General features: G+C 46.7%; 2 protein-coding genes and 1 long non-coding RNA gene across 3 annotated transcripts; 2 read left to right on the top strand and 1 right to left on the bottom strand.

The window, feature by feature from the left end:
* Positions 1-5,437: 5,437 nt before the first annotated feature.
* Positions 5,438-15,874, bottom strand: LOC129737519 (uncharacterized). Its single transcript, XR_008735410.1, has 3 exons — positions 15,748-15,874; positions 11,168-11,282; positions 5,438-8,931 (listed from the first exon to the last, which is right to left on the bottom strand). It is a non-coding gene; the product is annotated as an uncharacterized LOC129737519 (long non-coding RNA).
* On the top strand, positions 11,658-15,680 carry LOC102049211 (acidic mammalian chitinase). The gene is made up of 11 exons (XM_055728398.1): positions 11,658-11,770; positions 12,289-12,318; positions 12,776-12,977; positions 13,276-13,332; positions 13,438-13,603; positions 13,699-13,823; positions 14,301-14,409; positions 14,502-14,687; positions 14,839-14,958; positions 15,059-15,200; positions 15,534-15,680. Exons 1-10 carry the CDS (start codon positions 11,746-11,748, stop codon positions 15,191-15,193), a joined length of 1,155 nt encoding a protein of 384 aa, XP_055584373.1. The 5' UTR covers positions 11,658-11,745; the 3' UTR covers positions 15,194-15,200; positions 15,534-15,680.
* A 5,496-nt stretch (positions 15,875-21,370) lies between the features above and the next one.
* PIFO (primary cilia formation) lies at positions 21,371-23,808 on the top strand. The gene is made up of 6 exons (XM_005447165.1): positions 21,371-21,395; positions 21,720-21,862; positions 22,196-22,294; positions 22,836-22,966; positions 23,233-23,359; positions 23,740-23,808. The coding sequence occupies exons 1-6, from the start codon at positions 21,371-21,373 to the stop codon at positions 23,806-23,808; spliced, it is 594 nt and encodes a 197-aa protein (XP_005447222.1).
* The last annotated feature ends 531 nt before the right edge of the window (positions 23,809-24,339 follow it).

The raw sequence follows: 24,339 nt of genomic DNA, 5'->3' as shown, positions 1-24,339 counted from the left end.
ACATTCCCATGTGATACATTAGTCCTGGCTGACAGAGCTCCAGGGATCTCCACTCCCTCCCGCGCCTGCAGCTCTCACCGTGATAACCATTTCAGATTTGCCTCATATACATGCCCTTGAAATCTGCGGAGGCTGGAAGAGTAAACAGACCTTAAAAGGGTCTCAAATTCCTGCCTTCCACTCCCTCATTCTCAAGAGTACTCCTAAGTGAAGCAGCTTTTGCAGAGACCAGGCAACTGAAGGTCCTCTTAACCATACAAAGCAGCTAATAATAACTCAGGCAGCCTTCACTCTGCCTGCTCCAGAGCCCAGGAGGGCCCTTGCTTGGTGATTGTACACATTTGTCTGCCATAAATGGCTGTTTTCCTTCTTTCTAGCAAGGCCACATTGTGCTCAAACTCTTCTGTTCCACCATTAGAAATTCCAGCTCAAAGTTGCCAATACTCAAGATCTCATCACAAGTCTTCTCATGTTTGAAGCTTTTTCTTTCCCTCCTGCAAGGGATGAGCTTTTAATTAAAAAATGGTTATTGCTAAGAAGAAAACTGAAAACATGAACTGGCTCTGCAGATCTGTGTTAAGGTCTGAAACACAGGAGTCAGCTAAGGGAAGCTGAGAAAAAGAATAAAGAATAAAATAAAAAGTCAGTTTTGGATGTTGATGCGTGTTTTGGGGCAGGGAGAGAGTAGAAGACCCACTGTGATTTTAAACATCTCAGAAGCTCCTGAAATAATTAAATTAACTGACTTTTCTGGAGCTGCCTTGGATGAACACCAATGCAGCAGAACACTAGCCCTGGTGAGCCACACAGAAAATATCCCAGATGTACACGTATGTGCTGCTTCTGGCAGGCTAGAGAAGGATCTGGTCCACCCAAAGAGCAAGCAGGTATCCTGTGGGCAGCTCTGCTGCCTCCAAGACGAGTTCTTTTGTGCTCATGACGCCCCCTCCTCCAAGCACAAACAGCACACAGCAAGAAGGGCTCTTCCTGGCTAGTGGGGGTGGGCAATGACGTAATTTTTTCCAACCTACCACTTCCTACAGACTCTGGATCTTAACACTGTCCTTCCTAATGCTCAGGCGACTCTCTGCCTTCTGTATCTGGGGCTGACATTCAATTATCATGGGCAGATACTGGCTTGTATTTTTCTGGGTGAGGATGAAGTGACTCCAGATTTAGAGCTGACATGCACATTAGGATATGGCTTGCCTCCGGCATTTTGCTGCTTGAGCAGAGGCCAATTGTCAGGCAGGGCAGGGACAAGATGGTTTTCAAGAACCCAGTAAAAAGGTAGAAGAAAGAAGTGACCTGACTTTTGTTTCAAAAGAACAGGATCTAAAGAAGGAACTTCATGGTATTTGCAGGAGAACTGACATACCCTTCCACAACCAACAAAACACTGCAAGGAAGATTTTTCATGTCAGCACCATTTTGTTAGGAAGTTTTCTCAGAAGCAGGCTGGAATTTCTCATCAAAAAGCAAGACAGGAAGACAGCAAGCCAGCCTCTGCCTAGACTAACCAACCTTCTCCCTGTGGAGTAACAGCTCTCAAAGTCAAGCCCTACTTCTGGCGGGTCACACCTGAATCTGGGTCACTCACATCCAGAGTCTCAGTTTCAGTCTGCTTCAGAACAGAAACAAGATATGAAACTCCATTTTTTCAAGAAGAAAGAAAGGAAAAAAAAGAGCCCTACTTCTCCAGCCAGCTGTTTCTCAGCAGGAGCAGAACAATAATGTCCATTTCAAAGATGTCACCTAAGACACACCTAAGATGAGTGCTTTAGAGACATGTAAGCAGGTAAATCATTTGAAGAGCCACCTTGGTCCCTATAAATGCCCCTGGGTATGCTAAAAATTGGCCACAATTACTCTGTGGGGTGCTTACCTTACATAATTGTCTTAATTATATGGGGCTGCCTAATTACACTTTATGCAGCTTTAACTATGCAAAGAAAGGCATCACACATGGGATAGAAAAGATTCTGACCACATCTTGACCAACATGAGAAAAACAGAAGTATTCCTGATGGACCCACTTTGCATCTTGCTCCATGACCCTGCTGAACAGGTTTCCACCGCTGCCCGATAAGATTAAAGACCTGGGTGTGATCCTTACTTATGGCACCATAGCCCTCAAACCAGGCGGGAGTGCCGGGAGGCCCCGGGTCAGGCTGGACTCGGGGGTTAAAGGGACTTTCCAGCTGAGCAGAGTATCCCACAATGGCAGCACTGTAATTGTCCTTCATTTTGGGCTGTTTACCAGGGGTAGAAAAATGCTCTCAGATTAACTATCTCCTCCTCACAGCTCTGTAACCTTGGTAGCCTGATTTCTTTATTTATTTTTTTCTCAACTACACCACGTAGGCGCAGAACAGAGCTGTCTTATCTCACAACCACCCACATGAAAGGAGGAACTTTGCAGCGTACAGCCCGTATCAGAGCTGCAGGGAAGGCAGAGAAAGCAAAGCCTTGCCAGGCAGGTACAACGTGTGTGCTGGGGAAAGGTGCCTTGCTATGGGTTTTGTGTCTAGTTTGGGGTTTTCCCAGAAGGTGAGGAGCAATCAGGTGGGGATTTGACTTAAGCTTTAAAGACTTGTTGTAAATTGTCCACATTTCCAAATATGTGCGCATATATATAACCTACTCTGAATAACACACCACTTTAAGCATGCTCTGATCCAGGGCTGTTTTGTCCCCACTTTTCCAGGCACTTGAAAGCCCCCCCAGTTCTCTTTCTCTGCACACACTGCCTTTTTGAACCCTCAAAAGCACCCCAGTTCAGGTGCTGCCTCAGGACATGAAACTACTAAGTTTTACGAAAGGGAAACGATCGTTTCCATTTCAAGAAGCACAGCAATACAGCTGCGTTAGGGAGGTTGGAATGGGAGAGCGCCATCAGAGAAAATCTAAATATAACTCTGGAAAAGCATTCCACTCAATTATCAGCAGAGAAATAAGATTTTTTAAAAGAGAAAATATTGTGCTGAGCTGAGAAAAAAAGAGGGAGGTCTGCCAGCCCTGGAGTGTGTTTATCCTGGGTATTGTTTAAGCTCTTAGTGCTAAATTACTGACAGAGCCCAGCTGTTCCTGAACCTCAGCCCTCCTCTGTGCTGGGGCCAACAGACTTTGGTCTAGTCTGCACCCAAAAAAGGGCTGTATTTCCCTTCCCGGCCGTGCCTGAGGTGGCCTGCTCTGCAGACGTCAGCAGGATCAGCTCCTCAGCAGGAAGCTGGCGAGAGCTTCTCAAAAACATGTGACGTAGGAGACAGCCACACAGCACGGTTAAACCCTCGGCACAGAGGGCAGAGAGGAGTGGGGATGTGGAGCAGAGCCACGCTTCCAAAGAAGGAAAGCCCGCACGCTGCTTGCCTTGGCAACAAAAGCACAGTAACGGCCTCCGGAGCCTGCTGCGTGGCTGCCAGCAGTGCCAGGGGTTGTGGTATTGTTGTGGGCACCGGCAGATTTTAAAGTTTTTATAGAGATTGGCATGACAACAAAGGGCTCCCAGTGAGAAGCACATTCAGCATGTCTGGACGGTTGGAGTGACTGCATCCAGCCTGTAAGTGAGGAAGGAAAGGAAGAGAGGCACAGAGAGCATCTCGGGTCTGCGCAGAGAGGTGGCTATGTTCCAGCCACTGATGGGACCAGGGTGTGCTCATTTCCCTGCGGGTATAACAAAGGGTTAGCAAATTGAAGGGAAGCCCCTTCACGCACCCCCTCACCATGTCTGATCAATGAGGAGAAACGACTGCTGTTTCAAGAGACTACTATACAGATGCTCCTACTTCCACATTCTCCTCTACCCCCCAAACAACCCTGGCAGCCCTTCAAGGCTCTCTCTGCCCTAGATCAGCCCCAGGAGAGTCCCCATACTGAAAGATATGAATACAAGATTAAACCCGGGACAATGCCCTTACTCCAACTTCCCCACTCCCACGCCCCACTGAACATGCCAGCGTGCAAGCGCTGAGCAGAAATGTATTCAAATGCTAGAAACCCAGTGCTTCCTTCCCTGCAGCGTGTCCCTGAGTGAAGTAAGTAATTGGTAGTTTCTTTGATGAATTTTCACTTTTATGACTTTCAAGTTAGCCACAGTCCTCAGCCTACCTGGGTTTTCTCTCATGTCTGCAATATTAAGAATTATTTGCTGAATCTGCTCTGAGTGACACCAGTCAGCACAGACGGGGGGGTGTGAAATTCAAGCTGTCTTCAGATACAACCAGGCAGACAGCAGGCTGCACTAGCTGTTTCAGTTCCTGGACTAAAGTACAACTCCTACATTGTAAGCAAAAGTTGAGAGCATACCAAGCTGGAAGCAATGTACCCTGATGAGGCACCCAGCCTCCTGTCCCCAGGGCACACAGATTCTCCCATAACCTGCTGACAGCAACGCTACAAACCACACCAGATCCCTGCCGCTCAGCACCGCAGTCCGAACAGCAGAGAACCTGCACAAAGTAGGCAAAAGCTGGAGTGTCAGCCATGTTCCCTTGGAATTGAAACTCAAGCTCTGAGCAGGGAGATAATCAGGCTGACAGCCTACACCGTCAGAGGGAAAAAGTTACTAATGCAAATGATGATTGGAGAGATCTTGACCGGTCTGCACCGGGGACAGGAGTCTCCTGGAGTCATTAGCTAAGGGAAGTGAGTGCTCTTTCAAGGGTGTTGGTGTAGGTCTGTGTGTTTAACTACACCAGCAGCTTGGAACACATGTGGAAGAGGGGGAGAGCCGATCCCCTCTCCCTCCTCAGCTAGCTCCAAACTAACTTCATACAAGCAGCAACTTGCCAGCCAGCACGGAGGTACCTGTGCTGCTGGTTCTGCCCTAGGCTTAAGACCACAATGTGCATGCCCTCGATGCGTGTACGCCCTCCATGTGTGCACGCCCTCCATGTGCTCACGCTCCCCGTGTGTACCCCCCGCCTGTGCACGCTCCTGCCCTGGCTGCGCACTCCCTCGGCTTCCGCACGCCAGGGGGGTTCGGGGCGGCGCGGCCCGCGGCGGGGCTTGTGGCGCCCCCCCGTGGCTCCCCGCGGGATTGACCGGCAAGGGGCCAGTCCCTGCTGTCCCCCGAATTCTCTGCTGTCCCGCAAGGGCCCTCAGGGCCCCCAAGGTCCCTCACGTCCCCCAAGGTCCCTGCTGCCCACCGAGGCCCCTAAGGTCCTCCAAGGTCCCTGCTGCCCACTAAAGCCCCTGACGTTCCCCAAGGTCCCTGCTGTCCCCTGAGCTCTCTGCTGTCCCCTAAAGCCCCGCAGGTCCCCCAGAGTCCCTGCTGTCCCCCAAAGCCCCCCAGGTCCCCCGAGTTCTCTGCTGTCCCCCAAGGTCCCTGCTGTCCTCCAAGGCCCTTCAGGTCCCTCAAAGTCCCTGCTGTCCCCCCAGGTCCCCCAAGGCCCCTGCTGTCCCCTGAGGCCCCTCAGGTCCCCCAGGCCTTGGCGAAGTTCACTCAAAGCTCAGAAGATTTCTGCCCCAGTTGTTTGTGTGTTGCCTCGGTGCTGAGGGAGCAGAGGAGTCACCCTCTCCCCTTTGGTGGCCCCTTAAACTCTTTACACCCTTACAAGCGATTATCTGCCAGCCCCCACCCCGGACTGGGAGGCAGACTTAAACATTTGCCAACGCCCTGGCTTCATTCCTGAGACACATCAGTTTTCCGAAAGGTTTTTAGGCAGGACCTCACCCCCCTGCTGCCACTCATTGCTGTTGGGGGAATGGGATATATGGGCAAAGGATCGTGTTCTCTGTGCTGCCCCAGAGATGGAAACCTTGAGTGGGAAAAAGGACAGAGGCACTCTGCGAGATAAAACCCCATCCGAGCAAAATTTTGGAACAAAAATGCTCTTTCAAAACAAGGACAGTAACTGATGAAGTGTGGGGACAAAGATAATGTCTCTGCCTAGGATTAACGACGCGTTTCACCCTGTTCGGGAAAGCTGAACTGGGGGTCAGACTGACTTCTGAGCTATTTTAAGCATTTGAGGTTAAAGGGCATCAGAGCTGCTGCTTAAGTAATGAATGTTTTATTTAAAGGCTATTTGGTTGCTACAACTTCCACGGCTCAGAATGCTATTGAATTATTTTAAAAGTCTTTATCATACTAATGTAGCAAGAACATTCATGGATGTGAGTGAGAGGAGCACATACCCTTTTGGGGGTGCATGATGGTTCACATACATTTTTAGACCCATATATTTTTCTCGTTCGATTACAGCGTGGCAGTTAAGAGGCGCAGGGTCAGCAACTTCCCTGCACGCAGACACCCCACCTGGGTTGTCTCAGCAACTGTTGCTTCAGTACTCTCTTGTTGTGTCCTGTAAATGTTTAATGGGAAGCTTATCTCTCTTACCTATACAGATGGCTCAGGTTATTGAGCTTGTGAACAAGGATTAATTGGAAATGGGCAGATGTCGGCTAACCAGAAAAAGAGCTTAGTAAGTAATGAGATGAGCTGGGATGCTGTTGTGGGGGCAGAGCCTCCCCTGAAGGGTTCGGAGGAAAAAGGCCAAGCCTGAAAGGAAGTTCCTGTAACCCTGGTAGAAGTTACTGGTAACAACTAGGTCTCATGACCGCTGGATGTAAATGCACGACACTGGTGGCAACGTCAGTGCCTGGCTGGGTGGCGGCTGCAGCGTGCAGTGATGGATTAGCACCCCAATGCTCTCAGCTAGTCTCAGCTGGCAATCCAGGGCATCTGGTTCTTTCCTCACAGATAATGGGGATTGTCAGGGTGAGATGGATGGGGAAACCAGGTCATGTTACATGGAGCAGCCTGATTGAACCTGCCACTTTGAATCCTGACTGTAAGAAGTTCAAGATCTGCATGCTTGGAGCTGATATTTTCCTAAATAATAGATTACAAAAGTTTAGGCTGTAATATGCATTATCAATCTTAAGTGGATTTTTGAAGATTACATGCCTTAATAAATCCAATTTTTAAAAGATCAGGCTATAAAAAATGTTCATCTAACACAAGGTGCGTAAAAATAGAGAAAGAAAAATCCAGAGCAGCTGAAACAAAGCATTCTTCATGTGGTATTTCCTTAGCTAAAATAACACCCATGTGCATGTTCATTCATGCATATATAACTTTTTTGCAGTACGTTTTGCCCACCTGCACACACCTGCATTAGTGCACAGATATTTATGTGCAAGCAAGCAATTTGTGAATCTGTATCATACGCACACATGCCCTTTTTCAAAGGCCTGTTCTCACTTGCTAACAGACCAGGAAATAGACCTGGGACTTACACTTGGATACAAGGCTACGTGAAAGAATCCACAGCCTGGTCCTAGGCAGAGAGCACCCTGCTCACTGGAGTTCACCACCACCCCAGAGAGCTGGTGAACTCACTGCCTCAATCCTGATCACCAGGGAATGTTAGTAAGATGCCTGCAGTGCAGAGTCAAGGTTTATTTGAGGAACAGGATGGTCAGAAATCAACTCTGAGAGTTTCACAACGTCAGAGGAGCTTGAGATTTGTTTACAGAGCCTAATTATAGCAGTATAGTGCCAACAGAGAACAAGTAAAGATGAAAGATGTGCTATAAGGGAAGAATATGCAATGGGTGATTGCAGTACTGCATCAAATTCCTCATATAAAGAACTCTTCTAAGTCCTTATAAAATATACCTGGGGACAAAAGGTGAATAAACGATGACACTCAGTAGAAGTAGCGGGGGAAATGGCTTCAGCATTTCGTAATCAGAGTGAGTCAGAGATGATATTTCTGGGAACGTACATGCAGAAGGCAAGAATTTCCCCGGGGAGGTAGGGAATGGTTGGTATCTGAAAATCAGCAGTACTCAATGAGCTGTGGAGAAAAGAGAAATCAAATGCCAGAGGAAGATGGCGTGAAGCAGAACAGATCCAGCCTTTGTAACAAGGAGTTAGTACTGGGGAAAGTAGGCTTAAAAATCAAGACCTTTAAACAAATGAACTGCTGTCATAAGAATGAAAGAGATAAGAGTCTCTCCTGGCTGTCTGTACAGGCAAAGTGCCCTGATGCCTGTCCGCACAAAGTCCTTGCCGGGGACCTACACGGTGTGATTATCTTTTGGAGGAGGGAATTTGAGGAGCTTTAAAGCTCTAATTTCTTTCCATGAGTCTGAACAGGAACAGATGCCAGACGTTTCCTGTGCATCCTGTGCAGACTGTGTTGCACTGCAGGTAACGGTGCTGGCTCTTCAGCCTGGGCTTCCCACAGGATGGTTCTCATGGCAGCAGCAACATGAGTCTTTCAGCTATACCAAGTGATCGCTTTAGAACAGAGAGATTTGGGGCAGGACACCTCCCAGATCACTCTGAAAGCTCTCTGTCAGGCAGCTGAGCAGATGCCAGACCCGTAGGCATTCCAGCTGCCTCCTCGTTGCACAGATACTATTACACCAGCCTCTCGTGTGCTGCACAGCGAAGGACACGTCCAAGGGTTATGTGACTTAGAGGCAGAAGATACCCTCTTTCATTACTCCATTTACAGGCATCAGATTATACTGGCAGTTACTTAAGCAAGTGTATACAGACCAAATTGGATGCGGACCCAGATTTTCATGTTTGGCCACTGATTCTGTGGCCGTATTTTTTTCAGTTCTCTGTCAGACTCCTGAAGAGTGGGACAGTTTTTCCGAGAAGGTCAGCAGCCCTCAAGTACAGCTCAGTTATTAAAAGCTGTTAAGCCACTGAGAAACTAGCAGTATCATCAAAGTTTTTGATAAGAGACCCAGATAGATCTTTCAATATGGTCCGTGCATCCCTAATTGAGTTTCAGCTTGCAGAGTCTATTCCTTCCCCTGTGTCCAGCTCAACTCCAACCTCAGGATGTGCAGAACATTAAAGTTCAGGTAAAGATGTTCCCAGTCATTCTCTTAGGTCCAAGATGGCCAGAATCTTGATACTTTTCAAGCTGCTTTCAAAAGGAAGAAACTCCACCGTTCCTGTATCTAAAGCAGAAACCAAAGGAAGACAAGAAGAGGTTATCTCCTAACACTTCCCAGATTGGGCGTTGGAAGCAACACAACTGAAAGTAAGAGTCAGTGATTTGTTGATATTCCTTCCTTAGAATTTAAACCAAGTCAAGCAGGGAAGCCTTTGGCAAGATGGCACAGTAAAAACTAAGACCTTGTAAGAAATAAACCCACCATTAAGTCAAGCTGTCCTGATCATGACACAACAGCTCTCTCACTTTTATCAAAGTGAAAATAAAGCATTACTTTTTGCTGCAGGCATTTATGCATGAAGGGGTCGTTGATTTTGTTCTGCTTGCTCTTTGCTGCTCCCAAAGGTTTGATATTTGACACGGTGCAGTTTAGGCAGAGCTATGGTATAGGCCATTGACATGTGCTGGCAGCAGAAGTCTTTTACAGGCCCTGGAGCATGAGCTGAATTCCAAAAGGATCAAGCATTGGGTAGGAGTTTGAAGCTGCTTACTATAACCAGGAAGGAGATGGCTGCATTTAGATGTAGTTTGCCAGGAAGGAGTAGATAACATTGCTCTGATCTTCATGACAAGATGCTTATTAAGCATATAGAGCTTTGAGCAAAACCAGGCAGTTGTTAGGAGAACCTGCCGAACTGCTGTCAGGATGCAACATTTATCATTGAAGTCACTAATGTGGTGCGACTGCTTTGTCTCATGTTTTGCCAGTGTGAAAACCAAGGTTTGCTCCACAGCAAAAAAGTGCCCAATATAAAGGAAAGGTTTGGGAATGATGAACACATCAGAGATGGTTCAAAATCTCCTTTTCCTAACAAATTAACAAAGGACATATGCCAAGGTTGCACGCAATTTAGGCATGCTTCACCCAAAGCCACCTGAATAAAACTAGGCATATTACAAATACTGTAGATGCATAATATGGACCCAGGAAAATTGGAGTTTCTATCTTTAAACTGACTACTCAAACCCATTCTCCTCTACAATAAATACTATGCTGGTAAGGAAATGCAGAAGAGTCAGAAAGTAAGACTAAATTCTTTGTTAGAGATATAAGCAGGTGACTTAAACATTTGAGACAGCCAAAAAGCATAGATTTATCAGTACTCTGCCAAGGCACTGGGATGCTCTTCTATAGGGGATGCAATTCCTGGGCATATCAACAGAATGACTAATGTCTTAATAGGCATCCTGACTTGTTGCAAGGTTAGGCTAATTTTTGCACAGATGTGTTTAATAGCCCCTCTTTCACTCTAAGGTAGTCATGTCTTATGTAGGTTATACAGCTCTGGAGAAATGAACTGAACAAAGACTAGCTTTTATCCTGTTATTTTGCTATAGCAAGAATGAAGCACTCAGTTTCTATTTGAAAGTGCAAAAAAAGGTCCTGTTAACCTCAGATGCCTACTTGTGATTAAACAAAGAGGAGCAGCAACTAAACCTTCTGGCCTGCAAGCACATTTCTTCTTGAAATGTTATCAAAAGGCTGCTAGAAAAACAGTCCATCTCCAGGACTGGGAAGAGCAAGCAACATTGACACCTACTGTTGAATATTTTAATTGCTGATAGTACCCAGCCACCGAGTACAAGACCCTTGTAAAGCCAGAGGAAGATGCTCTCCTTAGTCAAAACTGCATGCTAATAGTTTTATTTTGCTTTTATTTTGTCTCCCGCAGTGCTTTCAAGGTGCACTTAATTGCAAACCGAGAAGCTGCATGTGCAGGGAAACGTCTTCCTTTAACTCAGTTTCTTCCTTCATTTAATTAACGGGATTAGATTATTTTTTTAGAGTGATATTTTTTTATGAGGCTAGCTGATAAAAATGAAAGAGCTGAAAACAAATGCTGCTAGTATCAGAGAAGGCTGTACTGTATACTAAGTGAGAGAGCATGCTGATTTCTCAGGAGACTCAACCCTTCAAGCTCATAAGGCAATGAGGTTCCCATACCAACCTCTCAGAGCACATCAGAAAGCGCTACCCAGCCAAATATACATTCGAATTTTATGAATATTACAATGAAATATACATTGAGGTTTGAAGGAAAGAGCTTATCACATTTTACCATAGTGCCAGATCATATTTAACACCCTTAAAGTGCTTCACACTAAAAAGTTAATCCTCCTGATTCCTTCATGCACAGCTTTTTTTTGCCCCACCCCAGTAAAGAGAATTTAAGCATAGAATGAAATTACTTTCCCAAGAGGCAAAGGAAAAATGTAGCAAACTGGCAGAAAGAGCTTACCTCTATGTCTTCCCTCCAAATATTACCCTTTTCCTCCTCAGAAACTTTCGGCAAACTAGCTTCAACAGACTTTCCACGATTCTGAATAGCTTCCTATTGTTCATGTTAACAATTTCTGAAAAGAGATGAAAGAAAAAGACTCCAGAGCTGGAAACGTAACCACGATTAAAGAGAAAAAAAGCCTGATAAAACCCTTGTAAACCACCTTGGTTTGGCAGTGCCTAACACCTCCAGGTACACACAATGACAGCGCAAGGTTGAAGACTTCAGGCATCTCTCACAGCTGAATCATGAGCCAATGTCGACACAAAACCTCTTGCAATAAAAAAAAATTACCAAAAATAAAACCTATCTAATCTTGTTCTTAAATTACCCTCGCAGCACCAGGACATGGCACAGTTTGATATACTGGTATCTCCAGCTGGATAAGGCCCATTATACTGGTATCATTTGTTTGTGATACTGATCTTCCCTAAGTTTTGTAATGTTTGTTCATCTTTGTTGATGCAAGACTGGTGTGAAGTGTGGGAAGTGTATAAAAGTGAGAAACAGTCTGCAGCAGATCAGTTGTGGTCAAGATGGCCAAGCTCACTCTGCTTACCGGTAAGTCCCACTTCAAAACTTTTCTCTACCTTTATGACAATTACTTGTGGCTCTTTCACTGTTATACTGGGTGGCTATACAGGGGACTTTGGGGGATTAAAATGCTGCAATCTCTTTTCTGTCAAATATATAGCAGTTTACTTTCAGGAGGGATAGTTATATGTTTTTAGTACTGCTGGAAGGGGTATGTTATGTTTTGAAAAAAAAAAAAATTAATTCATAGCTGTTTGAGATTAAAATGCGCTTTTTGAACAAAAATTTAGAAATCAAAATACTGGATTGTCACTTGTTTGGTTTCTTTTCTATGTTTGTACCTGAAATCAGTTGACAGATTTTACCCACTTCCATATGGACACTCAGCTGACCCATGCTTGAGAAACACAGATTCTTGTGTGGTTTTTATAGAAAACAGTGATCACAAGACACGGTTATATTTGCTTCAGTCCAGTTCTGCACAAGAACTTTGTATTCTTAAGTACAAACTCTAAAACCTTTGTTCTTCAATTTTTTCTTTAAAGGTCTGGTCCTCCTGCTGAATGCCCAGATAGGTATGTGCTTTCTTCCAAATAACAACTCTACCAAACCCTTTTCAGCATCAGCATATACAGGCAGGTCAAACAGGTGGCCCAGCAAACACGCAAAGAGCCTCCCACCTTCCAGGCACTTCACCAAAGATCCCTGCTGCCTCTGTTCTTCCTTACGTGGCAGCAAAAGGGAAAGATTCAGTTTAGGGAAGAGACCCTGATTCATAAATTTAAGGGTACAAGAGTCTCCTAGACTGACTCATCTACTGAAACAAAGCAGGCAAGGAAGAAATCCATTATTTTCCTGGAGAGTGAGTTCTGAGAGGGATAACCAACACTACTTCACTTTCTCTGAACCCCTTACCCTGCAAGGAAACACGACTCAATCATTTCTCATCAGATCTAGTTATGATACTCGTTTAGTTACTAGTATCTCTTCAGTGCAGTCCAGGTCTACCCCACCTCCTCTGTTCCTCTGCAGGCACTGCCTATGTGCTGTCATGTTACTTCACCAACTGGGCCCAGTATAGGCCTGGCCTTGGAAGATTCATGCCTGACAACATCGACCCGTACCTGTGCAACCACCTGATCTACGCCTTTGCTGGGATGTCCAACAATCAGATCACGACTTATGAATGGAACGATGAGACCCTTTACAGATCCTTCAACGGCTTGAAGAACCAGTACGTACCAACAGCAAAGGGCATCACATGTTCTCTCTCTCAGGTCCTGCCCCACTATTCAGCATCAGTTCTCTGCACAATGGCAGCACAATCCATTGTTGAGGGATGCCAAGAGGAAGAACCAAATGCTGGTGGGGAGGGCAGGGCAGGCTGCCAGCACTGGCCCTCTGAGCGTGGTGACAGTGACTCAGTGCACTGCTGACTTGCTCTTCAGGTTTCACACCAAATGATCATGGGCTACAAAGGCAGCTACACCAAACACTTGCAGTAAAACATGTTCCTGTCCCTTCCTTTGCAGGAACAGTAATCTGAAGACCCTCCTGTCGGTTGGAGGATGGAATTTTGGGACACAGAAGTAAGTTCAAACCATCTCCTTCTCATAACGGCTTTGTGAAAAGGGAGGAAGTGAGGGAAAGAGGCACCAGCCAAACCCCAACTCTCTCCTGCTCTGCTTCCCTAGGTTCTCCACAATGGTTTCCACTCCACAGAACCGCCAGACCTTCATCAATTCCGTCATCAGATTCCTACGCCAGTATCAATTCGATGGACTGGACATTGACTGGGAGTACCCTGGGTCCAGGGGCAGCCCAGCCCAGGACAAGACTCTCTTTACCGTCCTGATTAAGGTAGGTTTTGGTCAAGCCCTCTGCTCTGCACAGCTCTGCTTGCAAAGCCTGAGCCCAAAGACTCCACGTGAGACACGTTTCTTGGCATCCCTCAGGAAATGCTGGCAGCCTTTGAGCAGGAAGCCGCCCAGGTCAACAAGCCCCGTCTCATGATCACCGCGGCTGTTGCTGCAGGAATTTCCAACATTCAGGCTGGCTACGACATTCCCGAGATCGGACAGTGAGTAGCAAACCCTCGGGTATCATTTTGGTGACTTCAGTGGTCTTTCTTCAAGCAGTTAAGTGAAACTCTGCCATTATCCAGCAGAAACCATCCTCATTGCATGTGGGGTCCCTACTCTTGTGTAAGGCAAGAATGCTACGAGTGGTGATTGTTTGGTGGGGAAGGGGACACCTCGGGAAGGCAAGCGTAACAGCAGGCTGGCTCCAGCCACTCAATGCCATCGGGGAACAGCTCTTTGCTCCCAGCATACCAGTACAATTCCCACTCTGCTTTGACCTCCACCTTCCCCTTCTGGAGGAGAGAACTGGCTCCAGCACTCACAAGGCCAGCTCAAAAAGGTCTTGAACAAACCAGAATTGCAGAAAGTGGGGACATGGCCAGGGATGTGCTGGGGTAAACAGCAGCACTAAAAGAATGATCAGGTCTGGGTGATCGAGCTGGCCAGGAGACGGATGTGCAACATGTTCTCTATAGGTACTTGGACTACATCCATGTGATGACCTACGACTTCTATGGCTCCTGGGAAGGATACACTGGGGAGAACAGCCCTCTGTATGGTGGCAGTAATACCGACCTCAGTGTTGTAAGTATATTTTGGGAGCCTCTGTCACAGAAGTCATCTTTCTGCCTATAAAAGCTGGCACAGACTTGAACTGTGATGGTTATTTTTTGTAGGAATATGCTATGAACTACTGGAAGAACAACGGTGCTCCAGCTCAGAAGCTCCTTGTTGGATTCCCAACCTATGGACATAACTTCAACCTTCAAAACCCATCTAACACTGCTGTTGGGGCACCAGCATCAGGACCTGGGCCAGCTGGACCTTACACAAGGCAGGCTGGGCTTTTGGCTTACTATGAGGTATGTGTGTTCCCTCACACCTGGGCCACCAAGAACAGCATAAACATTCCTCAGACTTCCCAGCAAGGCATTTGTAACCCATGCAATATGCCGACCATCCCTTTTTGTAGGACACTTGTTAACCTCTCCCTCTCTGCCTTTTTTTTCCTAGATCTGCACATTCCTGGGCTCTGGAGCCACCCAGGCTTGGGATGCCCCCCAGGATGTGCCCTATGCCTACAAGGGCAGCGAATGGGTTGGCTATGATAACATCAAGAGCTTCAGCATCAAGGTACAGTGGGATGTGTGGCTGTGCCAATAATAAGACAGGAGCCCTTCTGCAGTAGCAGGTCCTAGGCACTAACTGGGATTTCTCCCCTGGCACTGAACAGGTTGACTGGTTAAAGAACAACAACTTTGGAGGTGCTATGGTTTGGGCCCTTGATATGGATGACTTCACTGGCTCTTTTTGCAATCAGGGCAAATATCCCCTGATCACCACCCTGAGTAACGGCCTTGGTCTGTAAAGCTGTGGTGAGTAGCTTGAGTAACATGGGGTTTGCGGTTATTTACATCAGCTATAAAAAGCTGGTGTGCTCATAATGCCATGGGACCATGGAGGGAGGGTAGGGGGGAGAGTCCATTATAAATATAATCCCTTCCCAAAGGAAAACTGCTTTCTGCTTTCATTTTAAGCTTAGAGTCCTGTAGCTCCTAAACATGAAGTGAAAGTGGGAGTGCAGGCATGAGCTACAGTAACAATTCAAGATGACTATGATGAGAGTGCTTTCTGTGCTGGCAAAGCCATCCAGACTCAACCAACCAATGCAGCTTTTACTAATGTCTGAACATCAAATCTTGTTTCAGAATCGCCACGATGATCTTGCCTATAATACCAGCTGCTCCTGCTACAATTGGCCACGAAGATACTAGTCCTATTACAGCTAACAGACCCGCCTGATCTTATTGCCTAGAATAACAATGATTAAATAAAGTGTTCTTCATAAGCAACAATCCTCACTGTTTCGACTCATTTCACTTTTACTATTTTGATGGTCCTAGATTCTTTTGTGATACTTACACTTATGTTCAGGGAAGAGCCTGAGTCCACAAGCTGTGTTTTAAACAGCCATAAACGGGTATTTTCCAGGGCTTTCTTGCTGTGCCAGTGGGGCAGTCACTGAGAGGGGAAAAAAAGCAGAAGGAAAGGGCAAGGAAGATCAGGCTGTGCCATCAGAGAGTTCACAAAGAACAGTCACAGTGGTACAAACAGGACACTGACTCCCCACAGAGCAAGGTCTGTGCATTTGACCAGGGAAAAGCATTCTCCTCCTGGAAAAGCTACCTTCCAAGGGGACCAGTCTTCATTACTCCCTGCTGCAGGAATGGTTCAGCTGAGCATGTATCAATTCACAGGCAGACTCCTGATGTGTTCAAGAGCCCCAAAAGTCCTCTCCATGGTCTGAGCAGCAAGGGACCCTCATGCCCCACTGCAACAGCCTAAGGGTGGAGTTGCAAAACTGTTCCTCCTCTCCCAACAAAGGTTCACTTAAAAAACATCGGCTCAGAGAAGAGAAATGAATGGGAGCGATCTTTTGTGCGGCTAAGGCACTACTGCCCTTCCCCTAATGCAAAGGGTGTCTTAAAAATATCAGCAAGAGTATTCTGCTTTTAAATGACAGGGAATCAGTCTCAGATACTCCCTGGAAAAGAAACAACAGAGCAAGAAAGGCTTTGTGATAGCAGCAACAGCAGCCCAGTGTTTCTTACCAGACCCACAAGAAAAGCAAGTCTCAAAGCGGCAGAGCTGCAGCTTTGCAAGAATTCGTAGGCTGTTCCCACCACAGATTATCAGTTTTGATCACATGTGCTGGGGGTGCAGTTCACTTGCACACAGCACTCCAGCTCCACGGAACACTTCAGACCCCACTGAGAAGCAGAACTGAAATGACGCAGGTCCTGTGGGGACCTGCCCAAGGGCAAGCGTCAGCCTCCACTGCCCATCAGCACGCTCGGCTTTCCGTACAGCTCCGGCCGATGTGCAGAAGCGCAGAAAAGTCACTCAAGAGTCTTCCATCACCTGCATGCATCAGCTGCTCCAGATTTTTGTCCTCACCTTCATTGATCATGAATCATTTTTTCAGAAACAGACCCTGTTTGCAAAGCAGAGAGAGAGAGCTGGAAAAGCAGTAGGCTTTTAGGTGGTGGTGGCTGTAGTACACAGGCAAACGCAGACCAGTCTCAGAGTGTAGGTAGTCACAGATCTCCATACACATAGCCTAGCAGCAGGAAAATCCTTGTACTAAGCCTAGGGCTTCATGACTCATCATATGAGCTCTAGCAACGTAGGCTATATATATATACATATATGCAGACGTATCTGGGGTATAAACCCCTAGGAAAATGCCCAAGGGATTTCCAAGAACACCACTCCACACTAAGGAGGACCATTCTGGCAACAGGATGTGTCCATGGAGGTAGTAAGCTATGTGCCTGAAGTGAAGAACATCAGATCAGCAGCCCAAAACAGGCATAGCTCGCCCCAGGGTTTTTTTGTCAGAGTCCCATAGCTTTTCATATTCAAAAAATGAACCCAGAATGCATTTAAGCTAGCTCAACAGCATCTTTGCAGCCTTGCTTCACATGGAAATCCAAAGCCGGATCTTGCCAAGGGCCTATCTACCTAATATGTCTCTGCATTGCTACATGAACCTTGGCTGTCATAAAAGACATCAGCACAAATGCCTGTATCAGCTGTCAGCTCCAATGTCTCCATACCAGGAGTCCGATACCTGTACCTCTGCATCCAGATAAGGGTTAGGATAGGGCTTTCCAAAACACCTGGCACCATTGCATTGACCTTCGCATTTCTCCACATTTTAGCCTTCCACAGTGACCTGCCTAACCTCTACAGCAAGGGCAAGGAGAACAAAAAAACCTCTCTAAAGCAATGGCTCCTGTACACTGAGGCTGCAAGGCCAGCTAAGGTCTTGGGGGAAAAGAGCATTTATTAGAGGCTTTGCTGAGTGTCAGTTGTCAGACACATCTCGCAGGAGATGGGTGAAAGGCTGTGTAAGCGTCATGCCTGAATGTGACATATCTCTGGCCCTGACAAGAGGAGAAAGCTTAAGGAACCATCCTGGAAGTCCACACCAGGAAAGGAACACCTGGGCACTGCTCAGCTGGAGACAACATGAAAATCAGGGTCTCCTTTCCATGATCCATCAGAAAAGAGCCCAGGCCATTGAAGGGCAGAGACATTTAGTCCTAGCATAGTCACAGAATCAATATAGTGACAATTTTTGTTGGTACATGGAGTGAAGATAAAGCAGAAACAATTCAGATTGGTGGATCTCTCTGAAACCAAACATTTCAGCTACAGAAATAATGTGCAAGGCCTCTGCCTCCATACTCAACTCTTTTAACTTGAATCCTTTCAGTGAGGACCAATTCTTCTGCCCTTGCTTAAGGCCTAGAACCACTTCCTCAGGAACTGATGGCAAACAACATTTCTTATGACAGAAAGAAGGCAGAAAACCTCCTGAAGAAAAACTCCAGTATTTGACCAACTGACATTTGTTACCACCACATGCAGACAAATTAGTGTCCTTGATACTTCCCCAAATGCTTTCCTTCTTACACCAAAACATACTTCTACAGATAACAGACCTGCAAGGCTCCAGAGGTCATGGAGGGTAGGATTTTCCAGATCTATTCCAGTTGAGTTTGCACTGTGTTACTTTATCGACCAAAAAATACACTGGAAAAATACTCCTTGAAGATGGTTGTCTCTTTCATTATCTGCCATATCTCATCGAGTGCATACACAGAACTTGAAGGGTTGGTCTAATACATTTTAATCTGCAGGTCAGTGACTTCACATGATATGGACAACTTTGAGACTGTTTTCCAGGCTCCCATCCAACCAAGTCTGGGTGACCTACTGGAAATTCACCTTCACATCATCTTAACATGAATTAAGCAGCATCTCAGTGCAAAGCAACTGCCCACTGTGTCCTACTCCAACATTTGCACTAGCCCTGACAGTGCCTAGTGTGCAAAAGGAAAGAAACCACATAAAAGTCCCATAAGTCCCGACAGACAGTTTGACTACAGCAAGTGAGCCTCGTTTCTGTGTCATCCAAAAAGCCCATTGCTGAGACCAAGGCCTACTCAGTCCTGTCCCACTGACTGCCCCAGCCAAGGAGACAAAACCCTTGTAAACCACCTTGGTTTGGCAGTGCCTAACACCTCCGGGCATACACAATGACAGCGCGAGTTTGAACACTTCAGCCATCTCTCACTGCATAATCGCCAGTGTTGACACAAAGCCTCCTGCAATAAAAAAAAATTCCAAAAATAAAACCTATCTAATCTTGCTCTTCAACTACCCTCGCAGCACCAGGACATGGCACAGCTTGATATACTGGTATCTCCAGCTGGAGTGTTAAGGCCCATTGTACTGGTATCATTTGTTTGTGGTACTGATCTTTCCCAAGTTTTGTAATATTTGTCCATCTTTGTTGATGCAAGACTGGCATGAAATGAGAGAAGCATGCAAAAGTGAGAAACAGTCTGCACCAGATTCCAGGTCAAAGATGGCCAAGCTCACTTTGATTACCAATAAGTCCCACTTCAAAACTTAGCTCTCTACCTTTATAACAATTACTTGTGGCTCTTTCACTGTTCTACTGGGTGGCTATACAGGGGGCTTTGAGGGATTAAAATGCTGCACATTCTTCTGACAAAGGAAAATATATAGCAGTTATTTTCGGGGTGATTATATGTTGCACTACTTTTGCAGTTGATTTCTTTTAACTGTGCAAATTCCTGATTTAATTGCTTTATTACATTGAAAAACTATCATGGACTAAGAAAAGGACACTCTAAGGAGGAAAACTGGCCATTCTGATAGAAAGGCTATTACTGTCTCCATAGCAGAGTATATTCCAAAAGGCTTCTGCTATTTTAGCCATGCTTACAGGCATCAAGATCACCTGTTGCCCAACCCTGGCTGAAAGAACCAGCAGAACTTTGAGCTGTTAATGACCATGAGCTACCCTGTGTGCCCCCTTGGATCAGAAAGAATTGTAACCTGGAAGACAGGTTATGTTGGGTTCAGACAGATCTTCATGAAGAAGAGAAAAAATAGGCCCATTGACAGAAGCAATTTTATTGTCTGCATTACAGGATATATACCAGAGTTTCTACAAGTTCATAATCCCACACCTTTTTTCTGTAAAGGTCTAGCCCTCCTGCTGAATGCCCGGATGGGTATGTGCTTTCTACCCCAAAACCAATTCTACCAAACCCTTCTCAGTTATGGCACATGCAGGGAAATGGAACAGACTTGTATAAAAAAATTCTTTTATAAACCACGGAGGAGGAAGGAGAGGCAGACAGGCACACAGCAATGATGTCTCTGAAGACAAAAGATTGATGAAGCATGGCATGCTCAATCTAAAGTGCAAATATGTTGCTTGCTCTCATGTAAGCTTCCTCTTTAGCAGCTCCTTCCTGCTCAGCTTGAATGAAGCACAAGCACAGCCACTTGCTAGGTCTTTGCAGAAGCTTTCAAAGGCAGGTCAAACAGGTGGCCCAGCAAACTCGCAAAGAGCCTCCTACCTTCCAGGCACTTCACCAAAGATCCCTGCTGCCTCCATTCTTCCTTACGTGGCAGCAAAGGGGAAAGATTCAGTTTAGGGAAGAGACCCAGCCTTCAGAACCACCAACCCATGAGTTTAAGGGTGCAATACTCCTACACTGACTCATCTACTGAAACAAAGTAGGAAGGAAAGAAATCCATTATTATCCTTGGAGGGTCAGTTCTGAGACGGATAACTAACCCTACCTCACTTTCTCTGAATACCTTATCCTGCAAGGAAACATGGCCCAATCATTTCTGATTATATCTGCCTCATGCAGTTACTAACTCCTAAGTGCAGCCCAGGGTAACGTTCCCTTTCCTGTGTGACTGGACATTGGCTGGGAGTACCCTGGGTCCAGGGGCAGCCCAGCCCAGGACAAGACCCTCTTTACCGTCCTGATTAAGGTAGGTTTTGGTCAAGCCCTCTGCTCTGCACAGCTCTGCTTGCAAAGCCTGAGCCCAAAGACTCCACGTGAGACACGTTTCTTGGCATCCCTCAGGAAATGCTGGCAGCCTTTGAGCAGGAAGCCGCCCAGGTCAACAAGCCCCGTCTCATGATCACCGCGGCTGTTGCTGCAGGAATTTCCGACATTCAGGCTGGCTACGAGATTCCCGAGATCGGACAGTGAGTAGCAAACCCTCGGGTATCATTTTGGTGACTTCAGTGGTCTTCTGCAGGCAGTTTGCAGGGGTTACTCACTGCCCTGCCTTAACAGACAGGTACAGGGAAAAAGACAGGGAGGAGACAATAGGGCAGATCAGGTCATGCCACAAGAATCATCACAGAGAAGGGTCTTGCTGGCACGATCTATAGACTGCTTCCCCAGAGATCTCTCCCCTACTGACTGACGGTGCGAACACAGCAGCTCCTCGGACTAGGAGCCAGCACAGCACAATCCACAGGGCTGATATTATTCATCCTTTCTTTCCTTGCCCTCTTCAGGCACTGCCGTCACCAGCATTCCCTCCAGCGCTCCCCCCTCCGTGTCTATGGCAACCGGAGTACACACACACACACACCCCCACACACACACACCCTGACAGCTGACAGGGCAGCATGGCAGCGGAGTGGCAGCGGAGAGGTGAGCCATGGGAGACAGGGGTGTGGGCACAAGGGCTTTCCTTCTTTTGCAGCTCCCCAGTGGCGTTGGGCTTCCCCAGCAACCTTCCCCACAACTGGGCTGCTAGGCTACTCTTTGCTCAGGCTGGGGAAAAAGAAACCTTCGTGGCAGGAGGGAACAGGTATCCAAAGGGCAGACCTCCTGAAATATCCAGGGTCAAGGAAAATTCCCATCTGGGAGATAAGGGGAAGGTTGGCCTCAGGCAGGGAGCAGCAGACACTTAAGAAGGAAAAACAGTGGCAAGTGGTCACCACACTGGTGGCGTTTCCTCTCCTGATCTCACAGATGGACGGAAGCGGATCTCTTTTGGGTCATGTCAAGAGCGGAAAATGTTCCCTCTCCACCATGCCCCAGACAGGCTGGCAATCCAGCTCATACCCATCAGGGGAGACCCTTCGCTTGGGCCAGGCTGTTACTTGAGTCACGAGGTAAGTTACTCAGTTTTTGTGCTCAGAGCTTTTCCTTCACAGAAGACGCACAGTACAGGAGCAACAGGACCATGGCCAGCCAGGCACAGAGTCCCCCACACCTACCCTGCCAACCCATCGTACGAGGTCTCCACATATACGTAGAAAAAGAAATGCCCTTCCCCTTCCAAACATACCAGTCCTCAAAGCTCTAGCTGCCCTAACACTCTACGTTAGCAAGAAATTAGAGGAATTAACAGGAATAGTGTCTGCTGCTCATGTACTTCTGCCCTTCCCCTGATGGAAATGGTGTCTTAAAAATGTCAGTAAGAGACTTCTGCTTTTGAATTGCAGAGCGGCAGCCTTAGATACTCTTTGGAAAACAAACCCTTGAGCAAGAAAGGCTATGTGATAGGAGCGAGAACAGCCCAGCGTTTCATACCAGAGCCACAGGTAAGAAAAGCGCACTTCACAGCGGCAGGGCTGAAGCTTTGCAAGAATTTGTAGGCTGTTCCCAACACAGACCATCAGTTTCGATCACGTTTGCTGGGGCTGCCTCCAACTTAATGTATCTGGTACCTACAGAACTCCTTACACATATTCTAGTGGGAGGTGTTGAGCCTAGAGACCCAAGACTCATATGAGCTCTAACAACATCAACACATGCATCTCTATATATACATACCTTTGTATCATATACACACACATGTAAATGTACACATAGAGGCAAAATCAGCTATACTACCTGAACAAACACGCTACGTTTTCTGGCCCAGCTTCTCTAGAATAACAATATAGTAGCAGAAACATCACAGGCCTCACTGGGTAAGGAGTAGGGAGTGCATATTGACTTATTCTGATTTTTTTACTCTATCAGAGTAGCCAAAGCATACATTGAACAGCAGTCGGCAATACCCAGCTGGCTGCGCATTGGAGCATGTAGGAATGATTTGCAGAAAAAAGATCTTCCTTACAGAAATTTTCTCTCTTGCAGACTGTGACTCCCAGCCCAGCAACGTACCAGTCATTCTGGAATAAAGAGGGAAAATGCCAGCCTGCCTATGCTCCATTTTCCACTAGGACACCACGATTTCCAGATAAGCCTTCAGATAAAAATTTCCCTGGGTAATGTAACTCATTTTCTTACACTTTTAATAAGAAGCAGGAGTACTAGCGCAAAGAAATACTAAGACACAAATGGGAGATAGGTAACTGAGTTCCCAGTAATGCTTTTATCTTCAAAAAGCTCCCCTGTTTTAGTCTTAGCATGATGACATGAATACCACAACATGCATTTCTCCCATGGATCAAGGCAAGGCTGGTAAATTCTAGTATTACAAATGTCATACACTAGCTCCAGAGATGAGGTATTTTGTGACTTTTTTCTTTAGACCTGGAGCTTACAACGCAGACAAGCCATTACACAAAAAAATCACTTGGCCAATGAAGTTTGGGTCTCCAGACTGGTCTTTAGTGCCAATGCCAGCGAAGAGGATGCTAAAAATGGAGGTACAGAAGGTAAGGACAGGGATAAAGGGATGTTATTCCTGGTTCAAGGGTTGTGACAAATGAAAATGTATGATTATTTCAATGCATTTGGACTATGTTTTGTCATCCTTCCCTCACTGGCCTGCTGGATACATGGCTCTACTAGCCTGGGGCACAAGAAACAAAGTGATTTTCTATCAGAAAATGCTGGTTTGCAAACACAGTTACAGTCCTTCAAAAAAACCTTACATTAAGAAATTTGCTCTGGAAGTTTCCATCCACAAAACGAGAGAACCAGAGTGCAGACTTTCCATGTAATTCTGCTGAAAATAAAACCTTCTTGCACCTTCCCGCACTTTTCTGAAGTGCTTGTCATTGCTAATATCTAACCGATAGTAGCTGTCTCTTAGCTGACCATAGACAAAGAACTCTGGAAACACCGGAATCGAGTGGCCTACCTGAGTTTATACTACAGCTGAGGAGCCAGGGCCGTCGCCACACGTCCTCTCTGCCGGCAGCGCAGCTCAGGCCTCGCGCCACCCATGGAGGTGTTCATCCGCACTACCCAGCCTCTCCAAAATAAAACAAAGAGGGATTTCTTGCTGCAAGTTGTGCTTACCTGGGATTGGGACATGTGTCTGCTGCCTGTGTAGGTGTTGGGGTGCCGCTGGGGCCCGCGCGCAGCACCCCTCAGCCCTGCTTCCCTCAGCCCTCGGCCCAGGCAGGGCTGGCGGCCATTTTGTGTCGGTCACCACAGAAACACCTGACCTCCCCAACATGGCTTCCCTCAGCGCAGGGGCCTTCTCCCCAAAAAATCCAGTCCTCCCTGGCACCGGAAAGAAGCCAAATTAACACAGCTACAGGGCAGCCGGGCTGCTGCCCCGTCTCCTCAGCACTGGGAGCAGACACTACCATCTTCCCCGCAGCCACCACCTGCCTTCCCCAGCCTCCTCACCACCATCTCCTCATCCCCAGCAAATGCTCCAGGCCGGGCCCAGGGGTTCACCCAC

Source organism: Falco cherrug, chromosome 16, assembly GCF_023634085.1.
Source record: "Falco cherrug isolate bFalChe1 chromosome 16, bFalChe1.pri, whole genome shotgun sequence".
NCBI classification, from domain to species: Eukaryota; Metazoa; Chordata; class Aves; order Falconiformes; family Falconidae; genus Falco; species Falco cherrug.
The sequence above is the reverse complement of the archived record's forward strand: the minus strand, read 5'-3'. Positions and strand labels throughout refer to the sequence as shown.